The sequence below is a fragment of the Ranitomeya variabilis genome, chromosome 4 (genome assembly GCF_051348905.1).
Source record: "Ranitomeya variabilis isolate aRanVar5 chromosome 4, aRanVar5.hap1, whole genome shotgun sequence".
Lineage (NCBI taxonomy): Eukaryota > Metazoa > Chordata > Amphibia > Anura > Dendrobatidae > Ranitomeya > Ranitomeya variabilis.
Window position 1 is genome coordinate 24857898 of NC_135235.1, and position 12608 is coordinate 24870505.

General features: G+C 46.8%; 1 protein-coding gene across 2 annotated transcripts in view; it reads right to left on the reverse strand.

The window, feature by feature from the left end:
• LOC143769521 (solute carrier family 2, facilitated glucose transporter member 3-like) overlaps window positions 1-12608 on the reverse strand; it is a 117010-nt gene that overhangs the window by 20397 nt on the left and 84005 nt on the right. The window contains exon 1 of one of the 2 annotated variants that reach the window (XM_077258151.1): window positions 1405-1548. The exons of the other annotated variant lie outside the window; for it this stretch is intronic. Coding sequence (XP_077114266.1) covers window positions 1405-1419 — 15 coding nt within the window. The 5' untranslated portion in view covers window positions 1420-1548. Of the gene's footprint in view, window positions 1-1404; window positions 1549-12608 lie in introns of those variants that run through there. 2 annotated transcript variants of the gene reach the window in all.

Below are 12608 nucleotides of genomic sequence, written 5' to 3' on the forward strand. Positions count from 1 at the left end.
AGCATGGCAGCTGCAATAAGCACCAAATTCATTATTTAGGGTTTATTACTCTTGTGCACCATGCATCAAGACTGGAGCGAAAAACGAGAACGAGGGTGGATGAGATAAAGAGCGAGAGATAACGACAGAGAGAAGGAGAGTGCGAAAGAATGAGAAAATAACAAAAGGAGAGTGTAAAAGGGGGAGAACGAAAAATGGAACAGAGAGTAAGAGAAAGAGACAGGGATGATGAAAGAGTGAATGAAAGAGTCAGAAAAGAAGAAAGAGGATGATAGAGTGATACAGAGAGAAAGACAGAGGAGAAAAGAATGAGAAGGAATGAGAGATGAGAAAACAAACAAAAACGAAGAATCAGAGCACTACAAAGAGAATGAGAGGCAGAGGAAAAAGAGAGGGAATATATGAAAAAGAGTGTTAGACAAAGGCAATAAAAGAGGGAAGGAGAGACAGAAAGAAAAGAGGCAGAGATCTGAGACAGAATGAAAAATGCAACAGAGAATTAAAGAGGAAGGATAAGAGAGAAAGTGTGAAAGAGAATGAGACAAAAGTGATTAAATAAAAGAGTACTATAGAGAGAAGAGACAGAAAGAGTGAAAGAGAATGGGAGAGACAGAGAGAATAAGAGACAGAGAGAATAAAAGACAGAGAATATGCGATAACAAAAAATGAAGAAGCAACAGAAGAACGTGAAAAAATGAAGCAGAACAAAAGAAGATACAAGAAAAAAACAAAACTGGTGAGATCAAGAGACAGAGAGATTGAGAGATGGAGATGGATAAGCACAGGAAGCCGTGTAATATCAGCCAGAACATGTATCTCTACCCCCATATTATCATCATTACATGGATACATTGTATCTTTTCTGCTTCCTACAGATATTTAAAGACCCCCTTGTAGTTGTAAAAAAGCACATTTTATCCCGGACACAGGACCTCGAGAGCACAAAATAGACCCATCGTCTCACTGAACGGACCACATATCAGAGCTGGAATCGCCCTTTTAATAAATGCCCTGGAGAGAGTGGCCCATCGCTGTGTCCTGAGCTCCAGGCTGTGAGGGATTCTAATGAACAAGCTGCTGTAATACGTAACTACATATTCAACATTTGTAGCGCAAGGGTCCAGCTAGTAGAAAGCAGCAGCACACGATGGCCTCTGTGCACACGCTATACTCCATGTACACACTGGGTTAGATACTAGTTCTGCAAGTCAACAGCTCTTTCCACGTAGGACTCATGGTGCAGTAATTACTTTTCTGAAAAAGTCCTTTATATCAGCAGCAGATAGACTCCTTTACATAATAGTATATTATTAAAACTATGCAGTCAGATCTACAGTGCCCCTGACGTCATCTAATGGCAGCTGTTACCCCTAATATATCCAGTAAAAAAAGGCAATAACGCACCTTTTTAGGCTCCATCTTGCAGATTTTTTGCTCCTTGTAGGGTTAAATCCAAAACCACTAGCAAAGGACCATGCCAAATTTAGCAAGTTGTGTCCTGTCTGCCGTAGTGCAGACGTTCCCAGGGTCACCGCCGTATGAGCTGCTTAGCTTCCACTCTCTGAATATATCAGAGGGTGTGTATATATAGGTTTTGAGGGCTGGGTCTGTTGCATTATTACTAAATGATTATTCTCTATTCCATCTACTCATGGACAGTGACCGGTTGCGCAAAGTATATATAGAGTTATCATTAATTCATATGACATTTCTTAGGGAACTGCCATGGGCACGTTCATCAGTGCTGCACAAATTCTGATTTATAAAGCAAAAAGGAAAAATGCAACTAATTAACATTATTAGTAATGCAGGATAGAGGAACCTATTAACCCCTTTGGCTATGCAGGCAAAGTGCATGCAGGGGTAGAAACTGACAGTAGTGGGCCCATGTGCAGGATATGTGTATACTATAGGGAGAGCAGTATATCAGCCAATCTTTGAAATCATTTAATTAAGTCATGTGGCCTTTCACTCCCATTGCCCCTAGTGTTCAACATCCGGCCCCTCACCCCGAGTGTATAACATCCAGCCCCTCACCCCCAGTGTATAACATCCAGCCCCTCACCCCCAGTGTATAACATCCAGCCCCTCACCCCCAGTGTATAACATCCGGCCCCTCACCCCCAGTGTATAACATCCAGCCCCTCACCCCCAGTGTATAACATCCAGCCCCTCACCCCCAATGTATAGCATCCGGCCCCTCACCCCCAATGTATAACATCTGGCCCCTCACCCCCAGTGTATAACATCCGGCCCCTAATCCCCAGTCCATAACATCCAGTCCCTCACCCCCAGTGTATAACATCCGGCCCCTCACCCCCAGTGTATAACATCCAGCTCCTCACCCCCAGTGTATAACATCCGGCCCCTCACCCCCAGTGTATAACATCCGGCCTCTCACCCCCAGTCTATAACATCCAGTCCCTCAACCCAGTGTATAACATGCAGCCCATCACCCCCAGTGTATAACATCCGGCCCCTCGCCCCCAGTGTATTACATCCGGCCCCTCACCCCCAGTGTCTGCCTTTAATAATATGTGACAGCACTGCCGGTCGTGCAAAGCTCACTGAAACCAGTAACAAGTCCGTCCATGACATTTCTTCCTCCTGAATCTTCCCCCAACACCTATGAGTGATGTTATTGAGAAGTGGAAGGAACCGCAGCAATTCAGCTATGAAGTGGAGACTCCGTAACGTTACAGAGCGGTGGGGTAGTGTTGAGTAGTAAAGGGCAGAAAAGTCACCACTGCACTGCTGACCCCATAACTGCAGAGTGCAGACCTCCTCTGTTATAACATCAGCACAAATGATGCACTCTCGCCAGGAACTTCATGGCCGAGCAGCTACATGCAGACGTACATCACCAAGCACAATGCTGAGTGTCAGATGGAGTGGTGTAAAGCTGCCACCACTGAACTCTGGAGGAGACGTGTTCTGTGCAGTGATGGATCACTGGTGGAGAAGTCTGGGTTTGGTGATTCTAGAATGTTACCCCCTGATTGCATTGTGTCCCCTGTACAGATGGTGGAGGATAATGCTCTGAGCTGTTATTAGGGATCACCATAGGCCCCTTAGTTCCAGTGGAAGAAAATTTTAATGGTTCAGCACAAGACATAGTGGACATTTGCAGCTTCAGCTTTGTCGGAACAGTTTAGAGAAGACCCTTTTGTGTTCCCCATGACTGCGCCCTGTGCACAAGGTCTATACAGACATGGGGGAGTTTGGTGGAAGAACATGAGCGGCCGCACAGAGCCGGACCCCATCCTACAGTGTCTCATCTCATAAATGCTCTGCTGGATAAAGGGTCTTGTAGCGGGAGCTGTTTCATCTGCAAAGTGCCAATTTGGAACAATGTTTAGGAAGACTATAGACATCTTCAGAGTTAACCCAGGGCTTGCAAAGTTTTAGTTGGCTTTCGGAAGCATTTACCATTGAGACCATTTCAGGGATGTTCTTCCTGATTTTGTCATACATACAGCAGGCTTCCTCTTAGCTCATCGTTCTTTTCCTTTTTGTAAACCTCATTGCGTTGCAGAACATCCGCGTTTCCTCATCACCCGATTATCCCACAGTGAATTTACAGTAGCTGCTTGGGCAATGAGAGCGGCACAGATTAATGGACAAGTGTACAAATAATAAGAGAATACACACAAACTCGGACTTACATACAGATAGCTGATGAACGACCAAAAAATTAAATGTAAAACCAAAGTTTATTAGCAAAGATTAAAATAACACATTTAAATTAAGAATCTCAAAAGCAGAGTGCCCATAAGGGGCAAGAACAAACCGGAACGATACCAGAGAGCCAACATCGCTAATCCAAATATCAAAAAATGTGCAATACATATGAGTTATGTATGGCACACCCCAAAGCACGTTTCGCCATCACTTCTTCCGGGGGCATGTCCAGGGAGGAAGAAGCGACGGCGAAACATGAGTTGTGGTAAGAGGCAAGCGCCATCCATACTGACTGTGTGCTCCTGCTCCTACTTTAGATATTGTATTCTGCCACTTTTCTTATCATGCACTCTCTAATCATATACTTGTTTGTATGTACTCCTCTCTGATCTGATACGTTTTGTCATATTCTCTGGTACACTAGCAGGCCATATAACATTTATATAATCCTTATATGTATTGCACATTTTTTTATATTTGGATTAGCTATGTTGGCTTTCTGGTATCTGTGAAATCTTGACAGACCCCATACATCGTGCAAGTAGGCACTCTGTGATTTTCATTATCTTGATTATTATTATTATTATTATTTATTTATATAGCACCATTAATTCCATGGTCCTGTACATGTGAAAAGGGGTTACATACAGATTTATAGATATCGTTAACAGTAAACAAATTTACAGTGACAGACTGGTACAGAGGGGAGAGGACCCTGTCCTTGCGGACTTACATTCTTCAGGATAATGGGGAAGAGACAGGAGGTTGGTGTGCTGCAGCACTGGTGGTGGTGAGGCAGCTGCTCGGGTGGTCGTGGTGGTAGCTCAGGTGGTCAATGACGTGGTGGCAGCTCGGGTGGTCGGTGACGTGGCGGCAGCTCGGGTGGTCGGTGACATGGCGGCAGCTCGGGTGGTCAGTGACGTGGCGGCAGCTCAGGTGGTCAATGAGGTGGTGGCAGCTCAGGTGGTCGGTGACGTGGCGGCAGCTCGGGTGGTCGGTGACATGGCGGCAGCTCGGGTGGTCGGTGACATGGCGGCAGCTCGGGTGGTCAGTGACGTGGCTGCAGCTCGGGTGGTTGGTGACGTGGCGGCAGCTCGGGTGGTTGGTGACGAGGCGGCAGTTTGGCGGTTGGTGAAGCGGCAGAATGGTTATTGCAGGCTGTAAGCTTTCCTGAAGAGATGGGTTTTCAGGTTCCGTCTGAAGGATCCGAGGGTGGTGAATAATTGGACTTGTTGAGGCATGGAATTCCAGAGGATGGGGGATATTCGGGAGAAATCTTGGAGGCGGTTGTGTGAGGAATGAGTAAGTGTGGAGGAGAGTAGGAGGTCTTGGGAGGATCGAAGATTACGTGAGGGAAGATAGTGGGAGATTAGTTCAGAAATATAGGGAGGGGACAGGTTGCGGATGGCTTTGTAGAGCAGTGTTAGTAATTTGAACTGGATTTGTTGGGGAATTGGGAGCCAGTGGAGGGATTTGCAGAGGGGTGAAGCAGGGGAGTCGCGAGGAGAGAGGTGGATTAGCCGAGCAGCAGAGTTGAGGACAGACTGGAGTGGTGCAAGGGAGTTAGCGGGGAGGCCACAGAGGAGGGTGTTGCAGTAATCGAGGCGGGAGATGATGAGGGCATGCACAAGAGTTTTAGTAGATTGTGGGCTGAGGAAGGGACGGATTCTGGCAATATTTTTGAGTTGGAGGCGACAGGAGGTGGCAAGAGTTTGGACGTGCAGTTTGAAGGACAGGGCAGAATCGAGAGTTACCCTGAGGCAGCAGATTTCTGGTGCGGGAGAGAGCGTGATGCTGTTTACTATAATAGATAGATCAGGTAGGGGGGATACGCGAGATGGGGGAAAGATGATGAGTTTGGTTTTGTCTACATTGAGTTTTAGGAAGCGAGAGTTGAAGAAGGAGGATTCTGGACAGAAGAGAGGCGACATCTGAGCCAGAGAGGTAGATCTGAGTGTCGTCTGCATACAGGTGGTACTCGAAGCCATGGGACTTTATGAGTTGTCCTAGGCCAAGGGTATAGATGGAAAAAAGTAGAGGCCCTAGGACAGAGCCTTCAGGGACTCCAACAGAGAGGGGGCAGGGTGAGGAGGTAGCGTGGGAGTGGGAAACGCTAAATGTGCGGTCGGAAAGGTATGAGGCAATCCAGGACAGGGCAAGGCCTTTGATGCCGATGGAAGAAAGAATCTGTAGCAGTAGGAGGTGGTCTACTGTGTCGAAAGCAGAGGACAGGTCGAGAAGGAAGAGGATGGAGAAATGTCTGTTAGCTTTGGCTGTGAGTAAGTCATTAGTAATTTTGGTCAGAGCAGTTTCGGTGGAGTGGTGGGGGCGGAAGCCAGATTGGAGGTTGTCAAGGAGAGAGTTGGTTGAGAGGTGGGAGGAAAGTTGACCATGGACATGCTGCTCAAGGAGTTTGGAAGCAAACAGGAGCAGTGATATGGGGCGATAGCTGGGCATAGCAGTTGGGTCAAGGTTAGCTTTTTTGAGGATGGGTGTGATGGTGGTATGTTTGAAGGCAGAGGGGAAAGTACCAGAAGATAGCGATGGGTTGAAGAGATGGGTTAGGGCTGGAATGAGCATGTTAGTGAGGTTGGGAAGCAGGTGGGAAGGGATGGGGTCAAGTGCACAGGTGGTGAGATGTGATTTGGAAAGGAGGCGAGTAAGTTCTCCTTCAGTGATGTTGGAGAGGGAAGTTATTGGGGAAGGGCAGAGGTCTGGTATATGGAGTGGTTGGGGTGGTGGAACAGTAAAAGTTTGCCTTGTATGGTCGATCTTGTTTTTAAAGTAGGTGGCAAAGTCCTCAGAAGAGATTAGGGGAGTTGGAGGTGGCAGTGGTGGGCGGAGGAGGGAGTTAAATGTGCTGAACAGTTGTTTTGGGTTGTAGGATAGTGAAGATACAAGGTTAGTGAAATAGGTCTGTTTAGCAGAAGTGAAGGCTAGTTTGAAGGCAAGTGTAGCTTGTTTGAAAGCGGTGAAGTTGTGTGGCAGGCGTGTTTTTTTCCAACGCCGCTCAGCGACCCTGGATGCTTGTCAGAGTTTTTTGGTGAGGTTGTTATGCCAGGGTTGCCTATTGATTTGTCGCACTTTGCCATGCATGAGAGGGACGAATGAGTCTATGGCTGATGAGAGGGTGGAGTTATAGAAAGTGGTGGCGCTATCCATGTCGTGGAGTGAAGATATAGAGGACAGGGGTAGAAGAGAGTCTGTGAATGTCTAGGTGTGCAAGGTTTCTGTGAGGATGTGGTACTGGCTGGACTTGGGGGGCAGGTGAGAAGGACAAGGAAGAGAAGGTGAGTAGATGGTGGTCAGATAAGGGGAAGGGAGAGGTTGAGATTAGATAAGGAACAGAGGCGGGTGAAGATGAGGTCTAGCGTATGTCCGGCTGTGTGGGTGGCTGTGGAGGACCACTAAGTAAGTCCAAAGGATGAGGTAAGGGCCAGGAGCTTGGAGGCTGCTGGTTGGCGGGTGTCAGTAGGGATATTAAAGTCACCCATTATGATGGTGGGGATGTCAGCAGAGAGAAAGTGAAGAAGCCAGGTGGAAAATTGGTAAATGAAGGCAGTGGCTGAGCCCGGTGGTCGGTATATGACAGCCATTTGGAGATTAGAGGGAGAGTAGATAGGGACAGAGTGAACCTCGAAAGAAGGGAGTCTTTTGAAAAAAGGAAACCCACTCCTCCACCATGTCTGTTGCCAGAGCGAGGAGTGTGGGTAAAGTGGAGGCCACCGTAACTCAGTGCAGCAGGGGAGGCAGTGTCAAGGGGCATCAGCCAGGTCTCAGTGAGGGCCAGGAAGGAAAGGTTGCGGGAAGTTAAGAGATAGTGGATCATGTGGAGCTTGTTGCAGACAGAGCGGGCATTCCAAAGTGCCCCAGAGAGAGGAAGCAGGGGGATGGGAGTCAGTTGCACAGGTTTTAAGTGTGAGGGATTGCGATAGTTTCTCATAGTGTGAGAAGGATAGGGGTGAGGATTAGTGGAGTGGAAATAGTGAGGGCAAATGTGAGTTTGGTTAAATGGCAGGGGAAGAAAGGAGAAGCAAGTAAAATTAGAATACAGTGATTAGTCTTACCGTCTGGCCGATTCCTGGACTATTTCTGGCATATTTCTGACGATACACTTAAAGATGTCACTTCAAATGATGTCACATCTGACTAAAGTCAAATCTGACCGACACCATTCAGCTTATACCATTCAAGTGTCCAAGATATGAAGCCAGGTGAGAGGGGGGGGGGCAGAGGAGAAAGGAGGTGGAGGACAGTCCACAGCAGGGGACAATTAGCAGATTGCAGTAAATTACCTGATTAGGCTTGGGCACACATACATTATACATCGACCACATACTTACTATACAGGACGGTTTGTTCTTCCCCCTTCTGTGCACTCTGCTTCTGAGATTCTTATTTTAAATGTGTTATTTTAATCTTTACTAAAAAAAAATTTGGTTTTACATTAAATTTTTTGGTCCGCTTCATTGGCTATCCTGTTGTGATTTTGCTTTTTGCTCCCTCTAGTGGTCATTAGTGATTTGACTCTGGAGCTTCTGTCTTTTCCTATATCCTCACCTGGGCCATTAGTTCAGGGGCGTTGCTATATAAGCTCCCTGGACCTTCAGTTCAATGCCTGGCATCGTTGAAATCAGAGCTAATCTGTTGTGCTCTTGTCCTATGATCCGGGTTCCTGTATTTCAAGCTAAGTCTGCTTCCTTGCTTTTTGCTTTTGTTTTGTTTGGTATTTTTGTCCAGCTTGTTCCAATCTGTATCCTGACCTTTGCTGGAAGCTCTAGGGGGCTGGTGTTCTCCCCCCGGACCGTTAGACGGTTCGGGGGTTCTTGAATCTCCAGCGTGGATTTTTATAGGGTTTTTGTTGACCAGATAAGTTATCTTGCTATATTCTGCTATTAGTAAGCTGGCCTCTCTTTGCTGAACCTGGTTCATTTCTGTGTTTGTCATTTCCTCTTACCTCACCGTTATTATTTGTGGGGGGCTTGTATCTTGCTTTGGGGTCCCTTTCTCTGGAGGCAAGAGAGGTCTTTGTTTTCTTCTCCTAGGGGTAGTTAGATTCTCCGGCTGGCGCGAGTCATCTAGCGATCTCCGTAGGCATGATCCCCGGCTACTTCTAGTGTTGGCGTTAGGAGTAGCTATTTGGTCAACCCAGTTACCACAGCCCTATGAGCTGGATTTTTGAATCTCGCAGACTTACACGTTCCTCTGAGACCCTGTCCACTGGGGTCATAACAGTATGCCAGGCCAGTATTAAATGTTTAATGCATTGCAGAAGTGGGATTATAAGAAAGAAAATTTTGAGGGTTTTTTTCCCTCTCTCATTTTTTTTTTTTTTTTTTCCCCTTTACCTCAGAGTGGCTTAAGCTTGCTGCAGACATGAATGTCCAGACCTTGATTACAAGTGTGGACCAGCTTGCCGCTCGTGTGCAGGGTATACAAGATTATGTTACCAGAAATCCTAGGTCTGAACCCAAGATTCCGATTCCTGAACTGTTTTCAGGAGACCGATTTAAGTTTAGGAATTTCAGGAATAATTGTAAATTGTTTTTGTCCCTGAAACCTTGTTCGTCTGGAGACTCTGCTCAACAAGTAAAAATTGTTATTTCATTCTTACGGGGTGACCCTCAGGATTGGGCTTTTTCGTTGGCGCCAGGAGATCCGGCATTGGCTGATATTGATGCGTTTTTTCTGGCGCTCGGTTTACTTTATGAGGAACCCAATCTTGAGATTCAGGCAGAGAAAGCCTTGCTGGCTATGTCTCAGGGCCAGGACGAGGCTGAGGTGTATTGCCAAAAATTTCGGAAATGGTTCGTGCTGACACATTGGAACGAGTGTGCACTGGCCGCTAATTTTAGAAATGGCCTTTCTGAGGCCATTAAGAATGTTATGGTGGGTTTTCCCATTCCCACAGGTCTGAATGATACCATGTCCCTGGCTATTCAAATTGACCGGCGGTTGCGGGAGCGCAAAACCGCAAATTCCCTCATGTTGTTGTCTGAACAGACACCTGATTTGATGCAATGTGATAGAATCCTGACTAGAAATGAGAGGAAAATTCATAGACGCCGGAATGGCTTGTGCTACTACTGTGGTGATTCTACACATGTTATCTCAGCATGCTCTAAACGTATATCTAAGGTTGTTAGTCCTGTCACCGTTGGTAATTTGCATCCTAAGTTTATTCTGTCTGTAACTTTGATTTGCTCACTGTCATCTTATCCTGTCATGGCGTTTGTAGATTCAGGTGCTGCCCTGAGTCTTATGGATCTCTCATTTGCTAAGCGCTGTGGTTTTATTCTTGAACCATTAGAAAATCCTATCCCTCTTAGGGGTATTGATGCTACGCCATTAGCAGAAAATAAACCGCAGTATTGGACACAGGTTACCATGTGCATGACTCCTGAACACCGCGAGGTGATACGTTTTCTCGTTCTACATAAAATGCATGATTTGGTTGTTTTGGGGCTGCCATGGTTACAGACCCATAATCCAGTCCTTGACTGGAAGGCAATGTCAGTGTCTAGTTGGGGCTGTCGTGGTATTCATGAGGATTCCCTGCCTGTGTCTATTGCTTCTTCTACGCCTTCGGAAGTTCCGGAGTATTTGTCTGATTATCAGGATGTCTTTAGCGAGTCCAGGTCCAGTGCATTGCCTCCTCATAGGGAATGTGACTGTGCAATAGATTTGATTCCAGGCAGTAAATTTCCTAAGGGAAGACTGTTTAATCTGTCGATACCTGAACATACCGCTATGCGTTCATATATCAAGGAGTCTCTGGAGAAAGGACACATCCGTCCGTCTTCTTCCCCTCTTGGTGCGGGATTCTTTTTTGTGGCTAAAAAGGACGGATCTTTGAGGCCTTGTATTGACTATCGGCTTTTAAATAAGATCACTGTCAAATTTCAGTATCCTTTGCCGCTGTTGTCTGACTTGTTTGCCCGGATTAAAGGTGCCAAGTGGTTTACCAAGATAGACCTTCGTGGTGCGTACAACCTTGTGCGCATTAAGCAAGGGGATGAATGGAAAACCGCATTCAATACGCCCGAAGGTCATTTTGAGTACTTGGTGATGCCTTTTGGGCTCTCTAATGCCCCTTCAGTTTTTCAGTCCTTTATGCATGACATTTTCCGGAACTATCTGGATAAATTTTTGATCGTTTATCTGGATGATATTCTGTTTTTTTCTGATAATTGGGACTCGCATGTGGAGCAGGTCAGGATGGTCTTTAAAAATTTGCGTGAAAATTCTTTGTTTGTCAAGGGCTCAAAGTGTCTTTTTGGTGTACAGAAGGTTCCCTTTTTGGGGTTCATTTTTTCCCCTTCTGCTGTGGAGATGGACCCAGTCAAGGTCCGAGCTATTCTTGATTGGACTCAGCCCTCGTCAGTTAAGAGTCTTCAGAAGTTCTTGGGTTTCGCTAACTTCTACCGTCGTTTTATCGCTAACTTTTCTAGCATTGTGAAACCTTTGACGGATATGACCAAGAAGGGCTCCGATGTGGTTAATTGGGCTCCTGCTGCCGTGGAGGCTTTCCAGGAGTTGAAACGTCGGTTTACTTCGGCGCCTGTTTTGTGCCAGCCTGATGTCTCGCTTCCCTTTCAGGTTGAGGTGGATGCTTCAGAGATTGGAGCAGGGGCCGTTTTGTCGCAGAGAGGCCCTGGTTGCTCTGTTATGAGACCTTGCGCCTTTTTCTCTAGGAAGTTTTCGCCTGCGGAGCGAAATTATGATGTGGGCAATCGGGAGTTGTTGGCCATGAAATGGGCATTTGAGGAGTGGCGTCATTGGCTCGAGGGTGCTAAGCATCGTGTGGTGGTCTTGACTGATCACAAAAATCTGATGTATCTCGAGTCTGCTAAACGCCTGAATCCTAGACAGGCCCGCTGGTCATTGTTTTTCTCCCGTTTTGACTTTGTTGTCTCGTATTTACCAGGTTCAAAAAATGTGAAGGCCGATGCTCTTTCCAGGAGCTTTGTGCCTGATGCTCCTGGAGTCGCTGAACCTGTTGGTATTCTTAAGGATGGTATTATCTTGTCAGCTATTTCTCCAGATCTGCGACGTGTGTTGCAGAGATTTCAGGCTGATAGGCCTGATTCTTGTCGACCTGACAGACTGTTTGTGCCTGATAAGTGGACCAGCAGAGTCATTTCCGAGGTTCATTCCTCGGTGTTGGCAGGTCACCCAGGAATTTTTGGCACCAGAGATCTGGTGGCCAGATCCTTTTGGTGGCCTTCCTTGTCTAGGGATGTGCGGTCATTTGTACAGTCCTGTGGGACTTGTGCTCGAGCTAAGCCTTGCTGTTCTCGTGCCAGCGGGTTGCTCTTGCCCTTGCCTGTCCCTAAGAGACCTTGGACACATATCTCCATGGATTTCATTTCTGATCTTCCGGTGTCTCAAGGCATGTCTGTTATCTGGGTGATATGTGATCGCTTCTCCAAGATGGTCCATTTGGTTCCTTTGCCTAAGCTGCCTTCCTCTTCCGATCTGGTTCCTGTGTTTTTCCAGAACGTGGTTCGTTTGCACGGCATCCCTGAGAATATTGTGTCAGACAGAGGATCCCAGTTCGTTTCCAGATTCTGGCGATCCTTTTGTAGTAGGATGGGCATTGACTTGTCGTTTTCGTCTGCTTTCCATCCTCAGACTAATGGACAGACGGAGCGAACTAATCAGACTTTGGAGGCTTATTTGAGGTGTTTTGTCTCTGCTGATCAGGACGATTGGGTGACCTTCTTGCCGTTGGCTGAGTTTGCCCTTAATAATCGGGCTAGTTCCGCCACCTTGGTTTCGCCGTTTTTCTGCAACTCTGGTTTCCACCCTCGTTTTTCTTCGGGTCATGTGGAACCTTCTGACTGCCCTGGGGTGGATTCTGTGGTGGATAGGTTGCAGCGGATCTGGAATCTTGTGGTGGACAACTTGAAGTTGTCACAGGAGAG